At 35.4% G+C, this 25,537-nt stretch overlaps 3 protein-coding genes across 3 annotated transcripts in view; 2 read left to right on the top strand and 1 right to left on the bottom strand.

The window, feature by feature from the left end:
* Positions 1-25,178, top strand: part of LOC115243889 — a 27,207-nt gene extending 2,029 nt beyond the window's left edge. The window contains 18 exon segments of the mRNA XM_029821182.1: positions 621-905; positions 1,205-1,448; positions 1,994-2,190; positions 2,503-2,704; positions 3,042-3,204; positions 4,431-4,679; positions 4,936-5,147; positions 16,215-16,290; positions 16,293-16,471; positions 20,429-20,607; positions 20,968-21,144; positions 21,433-21,525; positions 21,776-21,941; positions 22,091-22,241; positions 22,373-22,538; positions 23,098-23,254; positions 23,801-23,882; positions 24,141-25,178. Coding sequence (XP_029677042.1) covers positions 698-905; positions 1,205-1,448; positions 1,994-2,190; positions 2,503-2,704; positions 3,042-3,204; positions 4,431-4,679; positions 4,936-5,147; positions 16,215-16,290; positions 16,293-16,471; positions 20,429-20,607; positions 20,968-21,144; positions 21,433-21,525; positions 21,776-21,941; positions 22,091-22,241; positions 22,373-22,538; positions 23,098-23,254; positions 23,801-23,882; positions 24,141-24,302 — 3,063 coding nt within the window. The 5' untranslated portion in view covers positions 621-697 and the 3' untranslated portion in view covers positions 24,303-25,178.
* The window catches only part of LOC115243887 (glutamate-gated chloride channel), a 66,055-nt gene that overhangs the window by 39,120 nt on the left and 1,398 nt on the right, over positions 1-25,537 (bottom strand). The gene's annotated exons all lie outside the window — the stretch shown is intronic.
* Positions 10,249-12,768, top strand: LOC115243890 (probable cytochrome P450 12a5, mitochondrial). Its single transcript, XM_029821183.1, is given in 5 exon segments — positions 10,249-11,470; positions 11,858-11,993; positions 11,995-12,021; positions 12,360-12,467; positions 12,470-12,768. Coding segments are annotated over 5 exon segments (570 nt in total). The 5' UTR covers positions 10,249-11,345; the 3' UTR covers positions 12,644-12,768.

The raw sequence follows: 25,537 nt of genomic DNA, 5'->3' as shown, positions 1-25,537 counted from the left end.
ATTATTAAAAAAATTTATATTTAATATATTTCTAAAAAATATATTTCTCTCTCTTTCTTTAAATAAAAATTTTTCGCAATATTAAAAATATGTTATTTTTCTATATTTGCTGAACTTCTATAATTTCTTAAATAAATATAAGGCTTCGTGTTATTAATTTATAACATTTCAAATTAATATAAAAATAATTAAAATTATGTACGTTATGTCCTAGTTGTAATGCATTTGTTGAGAATTTCGAAAAAAAAATTCTACGTGCATCAATCAACGAATTAACATTTCTATCGCAGAGAAATATATTTCCAAGTGGGAAGACTTTCCACCACCGTATTTTAATCTCTTACTCAAGATTAAAATTTCAATGTTGGTCTTTCATTTTTCACAACTAGGACGTGTATATTAGGAAAAGTTCGACATCGCGCGCATGCGCTGCAAACATTATTCGTGTGCCTGTGTGTGTGTCCGTCTTATAAATTCCACGCGTGGTTCCCGATATTTTTCCATTAGTCTAAACTAATATTCCGAGTCATATATTTATCGAATGACATAGTTTCGTCCTCTTGCTATAAATAACCACTAACTGCACATATATTAAATACGTTAAATCAATAATATTGCAGTATTGTTCAGCGACATCAGCGGTGACGAATATTTACAGATATATCGCAAAACGACAAGATTAAGATTCCGATAAAGCATGATGCTTGCTAGATTTCTCATTCGCGAGATTAATGACTCGCGTTTGTTATGGAAACATCGCGCAAAATCGACGATGGCCTATATGGAACATAGCGAAACGAAGAATGTGGACAACGAACTGCAGTACGCAAAGCCGACCAAGGATATTCCCGGCCCGAAAGCGTTGCCTTTGCTTGGCAATTGGTTCAGATTCATACCACATATAGGTAAAATATCTCTCATCTCATTAATATAAACTCGAGAACTTTTTATCTTTTATTTATTTATTTTTTTTTTTTATCTCTTTTTATCTCTGAATTATTTTTTCCGGCTCAGATTAGAATATAAAGTTTAACGAAAATTGGATAAAACAAAATAATATATCTAAAATAATATTAATGAGAGAATTACTTAATATAATTCTCTACATCTGCATATTACCTTGTCATCTATTTAAAAAAATGTGCCAATTGTTTAAACGCAATATCTTTTCTCGCTCTATTAATTCGAATAAAAAACGATATAGGTGAATACGGTATATACAATATAACATTGCAATTTCGGATGATGCGTGATCAATACGGCGACATCGTCAAATTGGACGGTATACCAGGTCATCAAACGACTATCTTATTATTCTCACCGGAACTATGCGAGAAGATGTATCGAATAGAAGGCATGTGGCCGATGCGGATTAGCATGGAGAGTATGCATTATTATCGCGAGAATAGAAAAAATATCTACAACGGGCAATACGGTCTCGGAACAAGGTTGGTAGCGCGCTTTAAAAAAGAAGAATTTCCATTTTTTATACATGACTGATTAATTTATTCATTCATCCGCATGTTTTTATTTTCACAGTCGGTTATCATAAAATATAAGAACGTAAAGTGTAAGTAATTTTGCGAAGCAATCTCTCTTCAGTTTCTAAGACGGGATATCGTTTGCTTATTTAATATTACAATTCATTTACGGATGATTCCGTAAATTATGTCTTGCTGAAATGTTAGATTAATAATGCTCGATTAACTATCATATATTTGGTTTTCAATTAGAACACGAATCGATATCTCGAAAATTCGTCAAAATACGAGGACACGAGCTGACGAAGCAACTCTTGTTCTCGTCGACGCTAACACACCCTCTCTCTCTCTCCTTCTCCCTCTCTCGCGCTGGTCACTCTTGCCTGTCTCCTATACGGTCGATAGTTTCAGCAAGTATACAGAACCACGGAGATCAAACGCATAGGCCCGCGTAAATTGCGTACGATGTACCGTCGCCTCTCCCGCTAAAAAGGGCTTTCTCCTACTTTCAGCCAGGGCAAAGCGTGGCACGACTTTCGCACGAAAATCAATCCGTACATGATGCAACCGCAATCGATCACGACGTACGTTACGCAAATCAGCGAAGTGGCCGACGAATTCGTGAAAAAGATGCGAACATTACGGGATCCTAAAACCTTAGAGTTGCCCGACGATTTTAAGAACGAATTGTGCAAATGGGCCTTAGAATGTGAGTTTGGTATCCCAGATAGGGGTACTTTTACGCCGCCAATGTTTTATGCTCCTCTTTGAAAATGGAGATGGAATATCGCGGGAATAAAATGTATGCACATATATATAAAACTCGCTTGTAACAATAGAATTGATAAAGTAGTTTGCACTCGCAATTCACTCTGCAAATATACGAGTGGATCGCGATGCATTTGTAAACGATACCGACAAGAGCGTATAACTTAAAAATGCGCCGCTATCTCTGTTGTAATATTATGTCAATCTCTCTTGTCAATCATCAAACAATAATCTGTCATTATGTAATTAACAGCAATATGTTCGATCGCGCTGGATTGCCGACTAGGATGCTTAAAGTCTAATCTCGCCGCAGACTCAGAACAGCAAATAATGATTAATAGCGTGCATAAAATGTTCGATCTTATGTACCGCTTGGATGTTCTGCCGTCTCTGTGGAGGCTGTATAATACGCGGAATCTCAAGGAGTTCTTCCATGCGATAGATACGCTTAATGGGTAAATATTGAAACTTATACTCGTTATATTACACCAAGTCAGCGTATTACTCGCAAACTCCTGCGAATACGCGAACTTTTCATCGTCATTACCGTAATCCTCTATATATTTCTCTGGCGTTTTCGTGTCGCGAAGCTGCGAGTAGCTCGTTATCAATAATGAATCGTGTGTCGTCCGTAATTACTTTTTGTAGAATGACGATTAATAGTCCCATGTCACACCGCTGTTATACTAGTATACGTTTTGTGCATGCGCTTCCTGCGCATTAATGATGACGAGTTTTAAAGGCATCGTGTTCGACTAGAAATCGATCATTATCATTGACGATTTCTTTTAGAATTGCTATTAAATACATCGATCAGGCTAAGATGAAGCTTGACGAAACAACGGATAATGATGCAAATTCGCATAATCATAGTTTATTGCAAAAACTCTTGCGTCTTGATGAACAAGTAGCTCGCGTTATGGCACTCGATATGCTGACAGCTGGTATTGATTCGGTAAGTACGAGAATCTAACTTTGACATTTGTCGACGATCGAAATAATTTTAACAGTTTACCATTCACGAATTATTCTTTGTGCAATAAAGTAATGAAATAATAATAAATCTTGACTAAAATTAAAAAAAAGAATTTACCAATTTTTTTCTGCGTAACGAACAAGTAAAATGTCCCAATGGCCGGACATGTCCCAATATCCGACCACATTGAAAAAAAATATTTACCATTTATTTGAACAATTATGAATGAAAATAATATAATTATTGTAAAAAAAAACTCCAACATTTGACGATTAATTGGGGAAAAAAAATAAACTTAATTTAAAATTTTTGTATTAAAAGAAATTGATTAAATAAGCGTGTGTCTAAAGTTAGGCAAAATGATGGCCAATCGTTAACAAATTCGTTAAACGTAAGCATCTAATTAAATAGTATGAAAATTGGATATTTAATTATATTTGTGAATAAATAATTGAATATCTAATTTCAAAAATTAATTAGAAACTCTCTTTGACGAAATTCATCATAAAAATCACAATTAAAACGATATTTTTGAGCGTTCGGAGACTGGTACATTAAAAATACCAATGGTCCCATTCGCCGGACGTATGTGCAAATAATAATAAAAAAAGATAAAAAGAAAAAGCGAGAACAAAAAAGACTGTAAAAAAATTAAAGAAATTAAAGAAAAGAAAACAGAGAAAGCTGAAAATGATACAAATAGAAGAAAAAATATTTTATGGGAATAGAAAAAGTCATTAAAAAAGTGTCAAAGGCCACTGGGCCGTAACCTATTTCAGCTGTCCGGCCACTGATACATTGACGCGTTCATTATTTATGTAAATATTTAATTAATAATTGATATATTGTATATGGGTTCAAATAATTTTTGCTTAAGGGAATCTTAAGCTTTCGATTGAATGCAAATATTTATATTAAAAATCTTTCTAATATTATAAATTGTATTATTTGTGACGACCTACGCTTAAACGTCCGGCCACTGGGACATTTCTTAAACATATTCTATATATCTTCATATGTCTATTTTTTCCAATCAATTATCGCAGTTCTTTTTTGTAAATATCGAGAATATTGTATTTTTTGAAAAGAGCTGGAGAAATGCCCGCATGAAATCGACATTCTAATAATGAAATATTAACTTCGCAGACGATAACCTGCTTACATAATCGCGTTGGAGATTATGCAGAACTAATGATCTGTTACAGACCGGTAACATAGCCGGCGGCTTGCTGTATTACATCGCGAATAATCCGGAGAAACAAGAAAAGCTGCGAGAAGAAGTGATGTCTATATTACCGGACAAAACGTCACCTATTACGCACGATGTTCTACAACAGTTCAGATACGGCAAGGCCTGCGTCAAGGAATCTCTTCGATTGTTTCCTGTTGCTATCGGCAATCTCAGAACTATGCCAACGGATGTTTGCATTGGAGGATACAAGATACCAGAAGGAGTACTTGCCGCTTTTCAATTCTCATATTTCTTATCATTTAATTATACAATTTAAGATTTCTTATATCAATTTTTTAAAATGTCGATGCCCGCGTATTCTCTTATTTGAAAAAATTCGAAACTATCATTCAACATTCTTGCTAAGAGAAATCTTATTTTAGATCGCGTATAAAAAGAATTTGCGAATAAAGTCTTGTCGAGCATGTCGCGTAACAGTTTATATAATAACGAAATTTTCTTCTTTGGTATGTTATTAGATGAATGTCCTCGCCTGTCATTCATTGATCACGATGGAACCTACGCAGTTTCCGCGACCGCAAGAATACATTCCCGAGAGATGGATGCGAGGCAACACAGAGTTTCCATCAGCCCAGAAGGCGCATCCTTTTGCGTATATGCCCTTCGGATTTGGACCTCGCTCATGCGCCGGCCGACGATTCGCCGAGATGGAACTTGAGACATTGCTCTTGACAGTTCGTAAACTTTTATTCTGCTGACGATTCGATTGTTCCCGAAATCCAGTCAATCAGAGATCCCCAAAATAACTAAATTTTTATTCGCATCGTTTATCTGGAGGATAATGGCGTCGATAAAAAATGTCTTAAAATCTCTACGACTGTGCCTACATTTTCGCCCTTGAGCGTCAATTGACGAGAGATGAAATTATATAACTATCAATCAGTTAGCGAATTAATCATCACCTTATTAACAAATCTATTTGCTTCTCCTTTTATTTTATTTCTCTAAATTAATACATTTATTCCTTTACTAAGGATTTGATTTTCTTTTGCTATATTGTTCAAGATTTATCGAGAAAAAGTTAGTACGAGCATCCGATATTTTGTTATTCTTCTTGCATTTTATGTACTTGTTCACATGTTTTCATACACATACGCGTACTCATAGCCGGCCGGAGAATAAATGTAAACATCCTTTAAATGAATGTAGTGCGGAAAACCCGATTTTTGTCGGATTGTTTCCAATCCATTCCTTCGTCTTGCGCGGAAAACTACGCTCTTCTTTCCAACGATGTTTTATTCATACATGCTAAGCGTAGATGTTTAATAAATTGAGAGGTTTAAACGCGTATGCGCGCGCGGAAAAGTATATCGTATGCAAAGATAATAACTGAAACGGACAATGTGCTTGCATAATATGCAGATTCCCATGAAGCATATCGGACTATGCGTGACAATGCATGGCAATGAAATAACGATGTCACACTCAAGTATCTGAATTCCCGAAAGATTAAATATTCTCGCGAATTCTCGTTGACGCCGTTATTCTCCTCGTAAATAATTAAAGAGTATGATTCCGCAACTCGGCGCCGCAAATTGATGTTAATATGCATGTATCTTTGCGCGAATAGCTATTTTCACTCTCATTAAGACTTGTATAAATATTTGTTTTCGAAATATTTCTTAAATTTTGCTTTAAATATATTTTAAATTTATATTTCAAACGCACGTACAAACGTATACCTATATAAATCATGTATATTCAAATATTTTATTCTGTTTTCATTGTTAGACATTAGTTTTATATGTGAGTTATACGTTTGATTTTTCGCAAAGTTTTGGAACAGAAATTAAAAGCAATCTCCTAGCGAGTATTACGACTTTCGGAATCACACTTTTCAATTAAATCGCTGATTCTTGAGATGGTTCTCGGACGGAAAAGTACGAGAAAACGCGTTGCTTGCACTCCCAATCGTTTTCGTCGCACGCGGCAAACAGCAAAAGGAACATACTAAAAGCGCGTTTGTTTTATCTAGGTCATACGAAATTTCCGGATCGAATGGCATCACGAACCGCTGAAGTACGAAAGCCGATATATAAACACGCTCGCGTCGCCGATGCGATTCAAGCTCATCGATTTGTAAATCGTCTCGAATCTACTACATTCGATTCACGCTTCGTGTTTCTCAGTAAGAATCGTCAATCTTTCTTAACGACGTTGTGCAATTTTTTTTTAATTATAAGCGCCAGTATATAAATAACGCTACAATCGTGCTTGCGGGCATCCGACATCCGAAGGAGCCGACCGAGATAAAGAAAACATCGTATATATGACTATGTAATTCTTACAATTTTTAATCTACGTCCAAAGACGACAAAAAGCACGATATTTCATAGGAATTTAACGTAGAGACGACTCTTTTTAGAGAGCTTGTGGTAAAACGAATATGTCCATATTTAAATGGTACAAAAATAGCAGAGAGATATAAAGTTATACATTTTACATAAGTTGAAATTTTTATTTTACTAAACATTGACATTTATTTATTTTATATATTTATTTTACTCAAAATTGTGGAAAGATATATTTTAATCTTATACGTATTACTGTAATGTTAAAACAATAATAAAAAAATATTTAATAATAAATGCTGTTTGATTTTATTAAGTATCCACCGTCCGTATGTGATGTCACTTTAATAAATTGAATAAAATCTTTGTTATTGAAGAAAATAATTTGCGACGAAAAATATAATGTGTATACCAGGCTGCATACAAAGACCATAAATTGCCGTTATTTAGGCGCGTGCAATTCGATCTTAACGTTGTTACGAAGCTAATTTCATCATATGTGCCATTTAGCTTAATTCAATATTAATTCATTAATATAAACCACATAATATAAATAAAAATAAACTAGATATATGTATATATATATATATATAATTATTATCTGCGAAAAATGAATTAATTTTCTCTCCGAGAAATTCGAATGCAACGATATTAAAAATACATTCAGTATTATTTCTTCTAAATGCACGCGAAAATCACTTACATTCATAGGCTACGACATTTCCATTATTATTGAGAATTGATATCGTATTAAGACGCGTTGCAAATGTATAATGGAAATATTTATGATATTGTTCCCTACCTTTTGTAATATCTACGAAAACTCGATTACTTACTTTTCGTATGTATTGATATAAAAAAGAAGAAAAGGAAAAAGAAAAAACCTGCCTCGATATTACTAAAAAGTTTAGATTCTCAGTGACTAATTTCTATATTCTCTAGAATTTTTAGATTAATCTAAACTCATATTATTCAAGTTTAGTCACAAACCTGCCGGCAAATAAATATATTGCCGTCTTTCTCTCTTTCCCAGTTAATATTTCTATCATAATAATTATATGACAACCTTTGAGAGAAATAATCTTGCGCTTTATTTAAGCCTAGCTATGTTTAATTATAACTTTTAATTAATTCTTTTAGTATTTTATCGTATTTTCCGAGTTTTTAGAAATTCTCTCTCTCTCTCTTTGTTTTTTCCTCTCCGTTCGATTGCAAAAGTGTCGAGACTCATGGATGTAAACAGTCGAGAGCGAATAGAAATGTAACGAATTTGTCCGTTTCTAATTGTTTACCTACTGTACAGGATCGATCACACCGATTAGCTACTGCTATTAGCAACGTTATTCTATTAAGCAAAAAATCTTCAGTGCATTTATTGCAATCGCGGTAAATATAACTCGCGTTATATTTCTTTGTACGAGTCGATCGCATTTATCGTCGTATTTTCATTGTATTAAGTGAGGAAACCCTCGAGATTCCTACGTTTGCAGTTCAGGCGCAATTGTATCGAGCAAGCACGTCACTCGTTACTTAATCATACAAAGCTATCGCGTATTTCCCTCACAAAATTATTATTGCGATAATAAAAAATTATATCGCGCAAATATTTTTTGCGTATTATATTCTTAATATATATTTAACATTTATCTTTACTATAAAAATCGCAAAATCGCCAATTCTAGTTCGATACGAAAAAGATCCCGATCGGAAAAGACACGTCGAAGATCGTCCAATTTCCAGAAAGAAGATACACGGATTCAAAGGATTTTAGTAAAAGATTGCGCTGGATTCCAAATGTGCTTTGTTCCAATTTGATACTGCGTTACACGAGTGCATGATATATTATGCAAATGTTTACGATTCTGTATTTTGATACTGATTTTTCTCGTATGATAGAGATAAGCCAAAACAAAAGCGAAATATAAAATTAATTTCGTTCGTTGTGTGATGCAATGGATATATTTTGTATTAAATTTCTCGAACATCCATGTCACGCTTTTATAAAATCCGAGAAACTTTTATGGGCCTGACGATGTCAAATCATCATCTTTTTATTCTCTTTTTCTGTGCACTATGTCAGTATCAATAATAAATGAGTATCTGCAATAAATCAATTATTTATTAACCAATACTTGCTAAAATATTATTTTCAAATATTCTACAAAAATCTTCAAACTTAAAGTCCACGTTTTGCATGATATTTTTCCACTAGTCTAAATTAATATTCCGAGATATATTTATCGAGCGACACAGTTTCATATATCTCGCTGTGTAAATGATGACGTAAATGTAACCGCATGTATAGAAGGCGTTGAATTGACAATCTTATAAGATCGCTCAATTCGCAACACATACTATGAGTATTTTGCAGAACGACAAAATCAAGAGATATCCGATAAAACATGATGCATACTAGATCTCTCATTTGCGAGACCAATGGCTTGTGTTTGTTATCGAGATTACAACGTCGCGTAAGATCGGCCGCGGTTTGTCCTATCGAACATAGTGAAACGAAAAATGCGAACAACGACCTGCAACACACGCTGCCGATCAAGGATATCCCCGGCCCGAAAGCGTTGCCCTTGCTTGGCAATTGGTTCAGATTCATACCATATATAGGTAAGAGATTTTTCCTCCCATCGCAAGCCCGAAAAATTTTTCATCATTACTGTTTATTCTGAATTAAACATGAGATTTAAGCAAAATCCAATAAAATATGACTCTGCATATATTTATATCAAATAACGAGGAATTTGTTAATACACAATATAATCGCGCATCTGCACATATTATCTTGTTATTTATTGAAGTTATGTCTTGTTGAAATATTAGATTAACAAATATGTTGATTGTTTAAACACGATCTATTCCCCGTTCTCTTAATTCATAAATGTATATAAAAAACGATGTAGGTGAATATGATACATACGATGTGATAACACAACTACAGATTCTGCGTGACCGCTATGGTGATATCGTCAAACTGGACGGAGTAATGAACCGTCGAGCGTGCATCTTATTATTCTCCTCGGAACTATGCGCGAAGACGTATCGAGTGTTGGAAGGTGTTTGCCGATGCGAATTGGAATGGAGTGTTTGCATCATTATCGCAAAAATAGGGAACACATTTACGACAAGCAATACGGTCTCGCAAACCAGATTAGTGTAGCGCACTTTTATAAGAAATAAAAATATTTAAAAAAAATTTGCGTTTTTTGAACGTCATTATTTTTGCCTATTTATCTTCTCTCTCATAGTTCTCAAAAAATATATGTAATAAAAATTTAAAAAACCTCAAACTAAGAATAATTTCTACTAAATATATTATTTAGTGAAAATATATTCTAACATCTTTAAATAAATTATCTAGAATGAAGGAGATCGTAAATGAGTGAGCAGATATTTTCTTATACTCTACGTCTACGTATAAAAAAAGTCCTGTAATTTCACTTTATTTGCTTTTATTCTTGCCGTCTATTATCACAATATTGAAAAATCTAAAGTAATTTTGCGAAATAAGCTTCTCAACTTTCGAGAGGCAATATCTTTACTCAAGACTTCACCTCAACGAGAATTATCTGATACGGCCAATTCTAGAAGTTACGTCTTGTTGAAATATTAGATTAATAACGCAGCTATTACGGTTTTCGATTAGTACGGATAAATACAGGCGTTCTCGATGCACCATGTGATCGATATATCAAAGGTCAAATGCGAACGCCGTCAAATGTTACGAAAATTTGTCAAAATACGGGAAAGAGGAACCATCTAAGCAAAAGATTCTTGTTTTCGTCATCGTCCTAATTCTCTCTCTCTCTCTCTCTCTCTGCTTTTTTTCCATCCATCTATCTTGTTAGTCTTTCCTATCTGTGTCCTGTCGGTCGATAGTCTAGCGAGTATACAAACTGCCACGGAGGTCTAACGGCATAGATCTATATGTAAATTGCAAACAATATATATTATCTGTCTTCTCCTACTATAAAAAATCTCTCTATTATTTTTAGTCAAGTTAAATTGTGGCATGACTTTCGTTCAAAAGTTAATCCGCACATGATGCAACCACGAGCGATTAAAGCGCATGTCCGCAGATTAGTGGTATAAGCAATGTTCGTGAAGAAGATGCGAGCGTTGCGAGATCCTCAAACCCTGGAGTTGCCGATCGATTTTAGAAACGAATTGTATAAATGAGCTTTAGAATGTAAGTATATATGTGTATACGAACCGCCGTATAATGAACCACCAGATGTTTTATAAAAATCAAAATAAAAAAAGAGAGAACCGCGCGAAAATGCAATATATACATAATAATTCACAAACACATATACACACACACATTTGTAACAATAGAATAAATAAAATAGTTTGTACTCTCAATTCAATACGAAACTCTCTAAATTGAAGCGGATGCGCATTTTTAAACAAAATAATAAGGGTAGTTAAAAGTTAAAAAAATTCATCATTTTATATTCTAATATAAATCATTCATTATATAATTAATAACAATATGTTCGATCGCGCTGGATTGCCGACTAGGATGCTTAAAGTCTAATCTCGTCACAGATTCGGAACCGCAAATAATGATTAATTGCGTGCACGACGTATTCAATCTCGTGTATCGCTTGGAGATTCTGCCGTCTCTATGGAAGATTTACAATACGCGGAATCTCAAGAAGTTCTTCCGTATGCAAGATACACTTAATAGGTAAATATTGAAACTTATATCCGTTAGCGTACTACTAAGTTAGCGTAATATTCGAGAACTTGACTTTTCATCATCATTACCGTGATTTTCGACATATTTCTCCGGTAATTTTCTATCGCGTAGCTGCGAGCAATTCATTGTCAATTGTCAACAATGTACTGTGTTTGTGTGTGTTATCCTACGTTAATTACTTATTGTAAAATAATTGTTCCAAAATATTCTACGGTAATCCACTGATATTTATGTACTTAATGCTTATAAATAATCCGTCCTGCATATTAACAATAAAAAGTTTAAAAAAAAAATGCGCGATCCATTATTCTCATTATCATAATTGGCAACGCATTCTTCTAGAATTCGCACATATTCATTTACGATCTCTTTTAGAATAGCCAGTAAACACATCGAACAGGCTAAGGCGAAGCTTCGCAAAACAGCGGACGATGACACGAATCTGCATGACTATAGTATCCTGGAGAAACTTTTACGTCTTGACAAACAAACTGCTCAAGTAATGGCGATACGATATGTTGACGGCTGGTATTGATACGGTGAGTGAACATTCGTCGACGATCGAAACAAGTGTAACAGCTTGATCTTCCATAAACGATTCTTACTCCGAAAAACTGTATCGTAATAAAATTGAAATCGCTTCTGAATGAAAGAGAAGGTTTTCCTCAATTTTTACATAACAAATATGAAATTTATATATAATTTAAAATTTCTATTTTTTATATTCCGTAGAAAAAAACGTAGAATTTTTCTTTTCAGAGAGAGCTAGAATTTCATCCATTGTGTCGAAATTTTTAAAATGGAATGCTGACTTTATAGGAATATGTTATACGAAATGCTGCTTATATACATAAAATTAAGTAACGATTTGTTATAGATCGGTAACGCAGTCGGCGCTACGCTATATTATATCGCGAATAATCCAGAAAAACAGGAAAAATTGCGCGAAGAAATAATGTCCCTGTTACCGGACAAAACATTATCCATATTACGTATAAAGTACTAAATCAGACAAGATACACTAAAGCCTGCAGCAAGGAGTCTCTTCGACTGTTTTCTATTTTTATCGGCAATCTCAAAACCATGCAAACAGATGTTTGGATAGGAGGATACAAAATATCAGCAGGAGTACGTGCTGTTATATTTTTTTGGTTTTTCTAATTTTTAGTTATAAAGTTTATGATTCTTTTTTCATCGTTATCTAATGTCTGTGCATATTCATATTGGAATATTTAAGGAATTTGAAGATAACTTTGAAAGCTTTATGATGAAAAAATTTAGAAATGCTACTTGACATTTTCGCTACAAAAAAAGAAAAAAAAAATTTGATTTTAAACTGCATAAAAAATTCATAAGTAAAAATTTTGTCGGATAGTTCAGAAAACATTCTTCGAATGTAACAAACAACATTGCATTCTTTCAATGATCCTTCTTTGTATGTCGTGTTCTCACCTGTCATTCACTAATCACGATGGAGTCTACGCAATTTCCGCGATCGCAGGAATATATTCCCGAGAGATGGTTGCGGAGCAACACGGAGTTTCCATCAGCCAAGCAGGCGCATCCCTTTGCATATATGCCTTTCGGATTCGGTCCTCGCAGCTGCCGACAATTCGCCGAAATGCAGCTCGAGACATTGCTCTTGACAGTTAGTAAACTTTCGACCTGTCCAATTGCCCCCCAAGATTCAGTCAGTCGAATCGCGATAACCGAATTTCCATTCACGATAACGCGTCTTTCATTAGGAAGGTAATGACGTCAAACAAAAGTAAAATTTTATTACTCAAATTTTTACGGTCAAAGTTAAAACGTTTCGATAGGAATCCTGTAGATTTCGGTTGATAAAATGAGATTTCACGTAACGTAATTATTAATGAATTAACGATCTTATCTTTTTATAACTAACAGATTTATTTGCGCTTTTGTGTATTTTTACTTTTTGTTTGCTTAAATCAAAGAGAATGTTTATTATCTCTGTCCATATCACAGAAACATAATTTTCTACACTATTTAAGATTTGTCGAAAAACGGAGGGAAAGGTGTTATAAATATCAAATATTCTGTTATTCTTATTGCATTTTACTTGTTTGCTCGTTTTCACGTACAAACGGCCAAAGCGAATGTAAATATTCTTTAAATGGGTTTAGCACGAAAAATCGATTTTCGTTCGTTTGTTTTGCAATCACTCGTCTTGTACACACGCAGGCGATTACGCTCGTCTTTCCAACGATATTTTATTCATACACGCTGAGCGTAAATCCTTAATAAATTGAGATGTTTAAACGAAGCGCCCGCGCAAAAATATATCGTACGCTAAGATAATAATAGAAACAGGTAACGTGCTTATATAATAGATTCCCTTGGTGCATCGGACTATGCGTGACTGTGCATGGTAATAACGATGTCGCGCTCAAGTATAAATTCCCGGAGGATTAAATATTCTCGCGGATTCCCGTTGGACGTCTCGTTGCTCTCCTCGTAAAAAATTGAAAAGTATGATTACGTAACTCAGTTCGACGGTTTAACGACATAACACGTATATATTTTGACAGAAATAATTATTTTCATTCTCGAGTTGCCCGTGCAGATATTTAACTTTGAAGAATATTATCGAATTTTTAAATATATTTTTAATTTATATATTTTTTCAAATAACACATATATATAAATGTATTACACGTACTCAAATATTTTATTAATACGAAATATCTGTTTCATATGCGAGTTGAATATTTGATTTTTCAAAATAGTTTTTGAGCACAGAAATTAAGAGTCACACCCTTTTGTGAGTATTACAAGCTTCAGAATCATGCTTTTCAATTTAATCTCTGATTCTCGACATAGTTCTCGAGTGGAAAAGTTGTGAATACGCTCTGATCGTATCATCCTTCTCAGTCGTTTTCTCGATAAACAGCATAATAAAGAGAAACGTAATAAAAATGTGTTTTTTTTTTTTTTTTTTAATCTAGGTTATACGAAATTTTTTAATCGAATGGCATCACGAACTGCCTAAATACGAGAATCTACTTTTAAACAGGCTTGGGTCGCCGATGCGATTCAAGCTCATCGATTTGTAAAAGTCTTCGGCGATCGATTCGCGCTCTGGGTTTCACGAAATGCCATCAGAATATCCATCGTCGTCTCGTGCAACACTTTTTTAAATAATTACTAACGTCGACACCGAAAATGACGTTACAGTCACTATACTTTGCAAGCGTCTGTTTCGAAAAAGGCAACCGAGATGAAGAGGACGACACCATCAAAACCTAGTACGATTCTTACAATTTTAATTTACCGACCAAAGACATAAAATGCAACATTTTACGGCAATTTTAGCGTGAAAGCTACAAATTTTTAGCAAGCACAAATATTTAGCAGTGGAAGAGCGATTATATAAACTCGCGTCTCTCGACGGCGTACAAATTAACCCTTGATAAGACTGCTTATTTCATTAAACATTCATGTGTAACGAAATGTTGACGTAAAATCCTTTGTAAATTAAATAAAGTCATTGTTATATAGAGGAAAAGTTAATAATTTGCATAAAACCTAAAATAGTCACAAGAGCCACAAATTGCCGTTACGTATTTACCGCGTACGCGGTTCGATCGATCTAACGTCGTTACGACGTTAATTTCGTCATATGTCATTTAGTTTAATTATACCGCACGACACAGAATAACAGCATTCGCGCAACAAAGTTCCGGTGCTACCGGTCCGATCTATCGCGAATTAATTAATTCGGAAATTAATTTGAATAGAAATTCGTATGTAATAACGTTTTCAAATAAATCGGAATTCTAATAAAATCCGTGTACGTAAGCGCACGAATTTTTTTTTATTTTTTTGCGATATGGAAAGGGCAAGGAAATTATTTTTACAAAAATTGTGTTACACCGCGAGACCCTCACGTTTGTCACACAGAAAGATAAGACATAATCGCCGAAACAAATCTTAATGCTAGTTAGTTCCCGTATGTGATATATGGTCGTATAATGCTGCGTGCACGCGTGTCACCCTAGAATATTTTCTTTATGTATCCTTTTCAGTTACAACATTGCACAAAACCGAATACGTTACACAGAGATAATATATGTCCCGAAAAAATAATTCGCGGAAAAAGCGAGCTCGGATAAAATAAAATGCAAATTTGCGACGTACTTCACGCGATTATCGGTTTTTTAAAGGACTTATTTTTTTTTTTAAATACATTATCACCAATGTACAATTAACTAACGCGCTCGTGGCTACGTTTAAATGTAACAAAAATATATAATTCACCGCGTTTGCGTCAGCGAATTAATGAAGTAACATGAAATAACATTTGCGTAGTGAATCAGGCATGAATCGCGAACATCAATGATGATGTATTTTTCCAACGCGATTAATAATTGATTTCGCGCAAACTGATTCAAAAATAAACTCTATCACGTTTTAATTCTCGGAATATCTGCAACGCACATACACAAACGTCCGTTCATCGATTGCACTCGGCAGATTTATTTACGAAACTTTGTAATCGAACAACAAAAATATTTTTATTAAACGAATCGAGAATAATATCTCAATTATTTAATAATGCACTTTGAGAAACGATCACGTGTATCGTGCCGATCTGGCAGAGGAAATCGACGTTGAAGAGTCGGGAAATTCGATAACGTCGTTGCTTTCACTCTCGCGATAACGCGCCGGTTTAATCACAAGTCCCTGCCTTATATAACGCGGCGCCTCGGCGCCGCCGATTTCAGTCTCCGTTGAGCCGAGGCCCGATTCCTCTCACCGGTTTCTCCGCCACTCCATTTCGACCGCGCGCGCGATGACATCAAAAGACATAATGGACTCGGACTGCATGACGCTGACGAGATTCGTGCTGGCGGAGCAGCGCAAGGTGCCGACGGCGACCGGCGATCTCACGCAGCTGTTGAACAGCATACAGACTGCCGTGAAGGCCGTCAGCTCGGCCGTGAGGAAGGCTGGTATCGCTAACATGTGAGTTAGACAAAGCTCCGAGCGTCGTACACGTCAGCGAGAAAAATGTAACGCGGCCGCGGAATCGTCCGTCACATTCTATACAATCGAGTAGATAAAAGCAGGGTACATGTCCCGGGAAAATTGCTTTATAAAGTAAATACTTTTTAATTTAAACGATATTAAACATGAGAGAGAGAGAGAGAGAGAGAGAGAAAAAATATTTAAGATATATATTTGTTACAACTCTAATAATTTATATTTTTTGTAAATTTTTAACTAGCGTTGCTTTTTCTAACAATTTTTTAAATTATTTATAAATTCAAGTTATATATATATTTGGATGAGCTCTACTTTTTTTCCACGTTGAAAAATCGTTCTGCAACTGATACAAACAAAATTTTCTCATACTGTGATCTATATATGTGTGTATGCGATTTTATATTTTCATTTGATGCGACAGAGTTACAATTTAACACGCGGCAGGACAGGCCGACTAATGTCTTGCATAGTGCATGCGCCAAGTCTCCATAGCGTCGTCAACTGGGGCTAACGTTCGCTCGTCACTATTTTATTCAAATGTATTCGGCAGCCGCATGTAATTTCTCGCATTTACCGTCGTGCTCAAGCTGCCAATACACGCCAGTAAACATTAGTCTCTATACCGTGACAATTTTGTATAGCCTTGCATATAAATAACATATAAATGATTTCCCTTTATTATAGTGCTTACTGTGTCAACATGAATAAAACCATTTCATACCTGGTCGCTTTTGCATCGACAAGCAAGCTCTCAATAATTTGACATGAACTAAGCCTCAAGTATCCGTTAATTAAATTATTCAAATTCTTCGATGATGTAACTAATAATTCTTATCCCTTAACACTTCTCCGCGATATCTATCATAATAATTATCTCGATCAATTATCTTTTAATATCTTTTTAAATAAAGAATTTATATTTTTTAACGACTTTACATGCACATACTATCTAAAAGTATTATGAAAGATATTCCAATGTGTATGTGTATGTGTGTTACATCGAACCGATTGTCACAACTAATCCGATTGATCACACAATGGTCGTTCGGGAATACTAATCAGCTGTTAAACGCGCTCGACGCATTTCGATTCGCTCAGGTACGGTATCGCCGGCAATATCAACGTTCAGGGCGAGGAAGTTAAGAAGCTGGACGTTCTGAGCAACGAGCTCTTCATCAACATGCTGACGTCCTCCTTCACCACGTGTGTGCTCGTGAGCGAGGAGAACCAGCACGCCATCGAAGTGGAGACGGAGAAGCGCGGCAAGTACATCGTTTGCTTCGACCCGCTCGACGGCTCGTCCAACATCGATTGCCTCGTCTCGGTGGGCTCGATCTTTGGAATTTACAAGAAACCCGAACAATCCGAGGCTACCGCCGTTGCCCTGCAACCGGGACGGAGTTTGGTCGCGGCGGGATACGCTCTTTACGGCTCGGCGACCGTGATAGTGCTCTCGATCGGTCGCGGCGTTAATGGATTCATGTACGATCCGGCCATCGGAGAATTTATATTGACCGAGAGAAACATGCGTATGCCTGATAGAGGGAATATATATAGGTAAGGCAAGAAAAAAAGGGAAAAAAAAAAAACGGAAAGTGCGAGATGATATTTCGTGTAAAGGAAATCGCGCATATGTCATATGATTTCGCGTTGGAAGAGATGCTACACATTTTCGAAAAATTACGTAATCAAATATAGTCAACGTATTTACGCATGCAAATGTGCAAAATTTAACGCCCGCTTTAGATTATAATTTAGATTATAATTTAGATTATAATTTCCGACAAAATTCAAGAGATGGAAATCTACTTATAATTTCAATGTACGTGTATCTTGATATATACTTTGTATACATATCTATTTTATACAAACGTTTGTTTGCACAAAACATATAATTATAAGTAGAATTCTATTGCGCGAATTACAAATCATTTGAAATATGTGCTTGAGAATATTAGTTTGTTTTTATATAATACTTTAAAATTATATTTTTCTCACGAATCGCATTAAAAAAAAATTGCATAATTATTTACAGCATTAACGAAGGTAACGAGAGCACGTGGGACTCGTCTATTAAGGAATATATACGATCGAAAAAATATCCCACAACCGGGAAACCCTATAGCGCAAGATACGTGGGTTCCATGGTCGCCGATGTACACCGAACGATTAAATACGGCGGTATCTTCCTATATCCCGCGAGCAAGAGCAATCCCAATGGCAAGGTAATCTCTAATATTTCCAAACGTTATCAAATTAATGTCACTTTTGTAATACTTTAAGAAAACAGATCCGATATAATAAATTGTGAAAAAACGATTGCGCAATATATTACAGTATAGCTGTTTTCTCGATATTACATTTATCTCGCTACACATTTTTTTGACAGTGTTCATTTTCGCCCCGATATTATTACCAAACACCCTCTGACCCAGCGTTTATCGGATATACTTATCACTACGGACGACTTGAGTAATGAAACAGTTTGTTGTATAACAACTTTGCTTTATAACAGATGTTTACGCTGTCCGATAAACGTGTATGAGAGAGTATCGGACTTTGAAAATTATTTTATCTAGATGCGGTAAATATCTGGTTTCAGCTTTGATTCGATGTAACGGTAATCTCTCAATTTTTGTGTAAATACGTGAAAAATTATCGGACTTTACGCGTTATCCATTTCGGTAAACAAGCGATTGTAACTTTTTATCCATACATCGGCGTCATATAATTTAAAAGCGAACATGTTTACCAATAATTAACTTTTCCGCGCGTTTATTACCGTGCATACGCATATAATCATATATTTTAAATATATACTCTCTTTATCCTTGCGTTCGGATATATTGGCAAGAAATTAAATCGATGCGATAATTATTATGCAATTGATGCTAATGTGATTTCGTAATTCTAGCTGCGACTTTTATACGAGTGCGTACCGATGGCTTTTATAATCAAGGAAGCAGGTGGTCTGGCAACAAACGGCAAGATTGATATTCTGGATATCGTCCCGGAGAACATTCATCAGAGATCACCAATTTTCTTAGGTTCCAAGGACGACGTTAACGATGCAATGGCGTATATAAAAAATAAAGACGACCGATGAAAACGGTTCTCGACGAACGGAATCTCATGCGAATGTTTAAACAAACGAGTTTTGTACTTTTTTTTTATACTTTGAATTGTTTTGTTTTGTAATAAATTTGTTTTTTATTAAATTCTGTTTACGTCGCATCAAGAATGACCACATCATTTAAATTCTTGAATAATTTATTATCCCTACAAAGTAACGGGTAAACAATTGATAATTATTAATTAATTGAGATTAAAGTCAGACAAAGCGCGCGTATATAATAAATTTCACGTCATCAAGCGCTTTTGCAGATCATTACGAATAATTACGGACGATTGTTGACACAAATCCGGAAAATTCGAAAATTTATCGCATTCTTCGCAGAATGCTCAAATTGCGCCAAAACGTCAACATGGCAAATTATTAAATTCATTCAGCATGAAAATAAATAAATATATATCTATACTTTTAAATATATATTTATATATTCTTCATAAGTGTCATAATTTAAAAATCATCGAAAAAAAGAAATATCACCAAAGATAATATAACAATTTTGTCAATATTTTATCAGAAAGCTCAATCTATTTCGATATTTCTATATTCCCGAGAGAGAGATCATTCAATAATAATTTTTTCACGAGTATACCGTGTTATTTGCTATGCGTATGAGCAGCGACAACATAATCAGGGACGCGTCAAGCGAGGTGTCATTTCCGTTCTTCCGTCTGTTACAACCGTTAGCGAGACAGCGGGCACTGATAATGTTGCTATTTATTCCGCACGCGCCATACACGCCCGGTTCGGCTTATAACCTCTCTCTCTTGGAGCGTGCACAGCCCGGCGAGAGAGTGCATTCGTAGGAGAGCACGACCGACTATTGATCGGCCGGTCGACAGTGCGCCAGCGCAAGTCGACCGGACGAACCGAGGCATTCACGAGCCGCCCTCGGCCTTAGTGCGTTTGGTCGGCTGTTGGTTTAGCTGCTGTTATGCTCGTCGTCGCACCGAAGCGTCCTTAGATGCTGCTATCATGTCCGGTGGTACGTAAACGTTTTATTGAAAGAAAAAAAAAAAAGACGTAGAAAAAAAGGCATTTATCGTTTATTCTCAATAGTAGACGCGATATCGTTTCTCTTCGAGTTGATATCGAGAAGCCGGCTTCTCTCCTCGTTGTGACGTAAATTATGCAGGGGTGAGACGCGGCATTTATCGACACCGGACGCGCTTTCGAGCGAAATGCAATCAGCACGATTACATAACTTTCACGAGTTTTATATCTTTATACGAATTTGATCGAATCGCGCGACGCTGTTAATCCTTTAATATTTCTGCCAAGAGATTTAACTGGAGATATAATATCGACGTCGCGATATTAATGATCTTTTGTTTCGCTCAGTAAGACAGGGATTATATCGGCTTCGCGACGCTGCCGGAGCAAGTGCACCGAAAATCGGTGAAGAGGGGCTTCGAGTTCACCCTGATGGTGTTGGGTGAGACCGGCCTCGGCAAGTCGACGCTCATAAACAGCCTCTTTCTCGGGGATCTGTACAAAGACCGGCGAATTCCGGATGCGGCAGGTGCGTCTAATTTATTCGTATAATTTACGCCCGAGTAAAAACCATCGTCTCGTCATCAATCTTCTTTCAATCGAGCATTATGCATCCGATGATGTAATCGGAATAATTATATCGCCGCTTCGCGGCGGGGGCGTATACTCTAAGGGCGGATGGTCGCCTCTCTCTGATATTTTCCGCGCGCTCTCCACGAGTTATTGACACACGAAAAATATTTGATCAGCTTGCATCGTTGGTAAACCGCTCGTCCCGATCTCGAGAAGTCGATAAATATTCATCGTACACTTTCAGAGCGCGTGGCTAAGACCAACTCTATCGAGAAAAAGACCATGGATATAGAAGAGCGCGGCGTTCGGCTCCGTTTGACGATCGTAGACACGCCAGGTGAGAAAAGTATCGCCATATTATATCTTTTTCTTTTTCCGTGACTAGACTAGACAAATTACGCCTACGTCTCTATATATATATATATATCGAGAGTATACGTTGAATTTTATAAATAAAAGAGAATAATTTCACGTGAGTAAATAATAATTTTATAAATATAATGATATTAATTCTGTAGAGAATACAATTTTATAAATATACGCGATACATTCTGTAAAATATATTACAAGTAACGGTACTGTTCAAGGATTCGGCGATGCGGTAAATTGCGAGGACACGTGGAAAGCATGCTCGGCTTACATCGACGAACAATTTCGCCAGTACTTTACGGACGAAAGTGGATTAAATAGGAAAAATATTCAGGATAACAGGGTACACTGTTGTCTGTACTTTATACCACCATACGGTCACGGGTATGTGGTAAAATATATCTCAACTTGATATTTAATTTATGTTACGACGCGTTAAAAAATAATTATCTCGCATCGCGATAACATTAAACGTAATTTTAATATAACGGATTCAATTTTATTACTCTAATTTCAAGTCTATCTCTTTGCAGCCTCAGGCAAATTGATCTCGAGGTATTGAGGCGTTTACATCGGAAAGTTAACGTCGTTCCCGTGATAGCAAAAGCGGATACTTTAACCACTCACGAGGTGAAAAAATTGAAAGAGCGCATTTTGGCAGATATCGAGGAACACGAGATTCAGGTAACGTGGCAAAGCTTCAAATTTAATATTTCGATTATGATTTTAAATATAACGCGAATTTTGTAATATCTCCAATATAATTTAACACGGTTTGTCGATAAAATAACTTTTAAATAATTTTTCGCACGTAGATATATCAATTTCCGGATTGCGACAGCGACGAGGACGAAGAATTCAAGCAACAGGATAAAGAGCTGAAAGCTTGTATACCGTTCGCGGTTGTCGGGAGCTCGACAGTACTGGAGGTTGCAGGAAGAAAGGTCCGCGGTCGGCAATATCCGTGGGGCGTAGTGGAAGGTGAACTTTTATATTCTACGTAAAATTTATATTTTTCGATTGTAATGATTTCACCCACACTGCGAGGTAAGTATAATTCCGGAAAAAAAATTTTTCATAACGTCACTATATATTTTTCGAAAATAAATTGGCGCTTCACGTCTGCTTATTCAATCGTCGAAGAATACAGAATGTAATTATCATTATAAAATAAATCCTCGCTAATGAGCAGTGTTTGCGAAAGAATCGAAAGTGCACTTGGGTGCAATAGTATCAAAAGAATCGTCGATTCTCAGAACACAGAGATTTTTAATGCGCTCGATATCTCTTATTAGAGGAATACCTAGCTTCTTGATCGAATTGTCAAGTAGGAACGGAGCCGGAATGAAAGCAGTTAGGAATTAAAATCGTAATTGGTAAAAGAGCCTCTGAAGCTTAAACCTTTCGCTGAGTATATTCAATCAGCGGCGATTCAATTAGCGTATTCGAAAGCTGAAGGGGTTGAATGCATTAAAGTGCCTCTGGGGCTTTCGCTTTCCCATACATCGATCTTTAACGTCTCGATTCTGGTTGATCATAGTCGAGAATCCGAAGCACAGTGACTTCGTCAAACTAAGGACGATGCTAATATCGACCCATATGCAGGATCTAAAGGACGTCACGCAGGACGTTCACTACGAGAATTTTCGGGCCCAATGTATTTCTCAAATTTCGCAGCAAGCGATCCGGGAACGGAGGTATTTACGCATGTAAATAAATATTGCATTTTTTAGTAGGTATATACATACGGACGCCTATCGTGCGTTCGCAATGCGTACAGGATGTTTCGAAAGTAATCGCGATCAAAATAATTATTTTTAACGTATTAATCCGCATTTAATATCAGGAACATTTTTTATCGTCATAATATAAGATATTAATGGAATTCTGTGTTGTAATGAATATACGTTGGTTCTCTTCAAAGAAAGTTCGATATGCTTTCGAACATTCCATACGCTTTGCATGATTATTAAAGCATCCGCCAGTCATAGTTTCGAACTACTAATTATTTAGTAGTTTGCGATGATTCTGACGTCGTATGTTAATTAAATCGGAAATTAATTTTGACATTAATCCTTCTAACTAAATTGAACAATGTTATGAAATTGATATTTTCTAATAAAAGAGTGCACGATATTCTTTTCACGTCACTTACGTTTCGATTGCATTTGATAGATAATTTGTATTAGTATCCCTTTCAGATAATCGAGGATAAATACGCTTTTCGTTCCTTCTTTTTACAGTAAACTGAAAAGAGATTCCGGACCGCATTTCGAGAACAGTATATCCGACACCGACAGGCTCCTTTTACAGAAGGACGAAGAGGTAGGAGCGACATCGTTACGTGTATTTCAAAATGATCATGTTTCCAATTTATTGTCATGAAATATTTCCTTATATATGTATCTACCGCGCTCGTGCTATCCGCTTTCAATTTACATTCGCGATTCGCCTTTTAATAAATGAGCTTTATTCGAGTATGATAATACGATTGAAGTCTCGCTCTGGGTGTCGTTGTGTACAAATGTGTTTTTCAAATGCTCTGATTTCTATTTCTATTTTGTCTATTTTATTCTATTGCAGATACGAAGGATGCAAGATATTCTAGCGCAGATGCAAGAGAAGCTCAAAGCGACCGGTCAAGTCGGCGGTGGTGTTGGATTGAGAGGCCGTGTCGGCAGCCTCGGCAACGATTTGGATTCCGCGGATGTCGAGAAGAAACGGAACAGTATTATAGACGTTTGAGGAGCGTAGGTTATTCCCTCGGGATATATTCAGGATATAAAGTTTATAGCCCGAGAGGTCTGTACATATTTCGTTCGATGCTCGACAAGTTTTCCGATATATATTACACGAAGCCGCATAAAATATACTCGAGATTTAAAACTTTTCGATTACGAATTTACATTCGAGAAATTGTAACAATTTTTAAATTATTAAATTTATCTGCATTCAACAATATACTTTATGATAAATTAAAATTTAAGCAAAGTAAATTTTTATCTCCGCTAATAATGAAATTTATTATGTTAATATAATTAAGCGATCTGCCTCTCTCTTGATCGCATATGTTATCTCTCAACGCGGAAGGAAAGACAAACTAGAGCTGCCAAAGATTGAAGAGTGTTTGCTCGTCAAATATTCGATCAAGTCAAATTTGTACAGATCGACTACATCCCGCTTTACGTCGGTGATACGTACAAAAAGAAAAATGTATTTTGTACTCAACGCGCACATAGATAATTTATACAAATACATAGTAGACATGCGTAATCGTATAAAAACTTTACCGAAAGATATATGTATATGTATGCACTGATACATCAGTGTAGCAATCTTATTTAGTTTATTGTTTAGTGCTAATACAAGACTTATATTATAGCATCAAAATGTATACCAATCAATTTTGAAAGATATGATAAATTAAAAATTAATACGCACAATATATTCCGTGATTGTATAATAATGATGTCGCAGAAATTAATTTTTTTTTTTTGAGGAATGAGAAACTAGTCACAACTTTAAGTCAACTCTTTAATTTATTTTACGATCGTTCTAAATTATAAAGAAAAAAAGAATATGTAGATGTTTTTGTAACAATAAACATACCGTATATATAAATAATGCGAACAAAAAATTTCAATAATTACGGCTAACTTTATTACTATTTTATCCCATTCCGTTATACTATTCCCTTGATTGTCTAACTAAATTAGCATAAGTAAGAAATATTTATAAATAATGAGCATGAAAAATCTCAATAATTACGTCTAACTTTATTACTATTTTATCCCATTCTGTTATACTATTTCCTTGATTGTCTATCTAATTAGCATAAATAACAAATATTTCATATTTATATCTGCGTAATCAAATCTGAAATCTCATAAATATCTGCTTTTTAATTTAATATTTAGTTTTTAAATTTTTATTTTAAGAATGCTGTTTTGATATTTAATATCTGCATATTTAATATTTGT

This window comes from Formica exsecta, unplaced genomic scaffold (assembly GCF_003651465.1).
Source record: "Formica exsecta isolate Colony F162 unplaced genomic scaffold, ASM365146v1 scaffold744, whole genome shotgun sequence".
NCBI classification, from domain to species: Eukaryota; Metazoa; Arthropoda; class Insecta; order Hymenoptera; family Formicidae; genus Formica; species Formica exsecta.
Note: the sequence above shows the minus strand (reverse complement) of the source record. Positions and strands in the feature narration are given on the sequence as shown.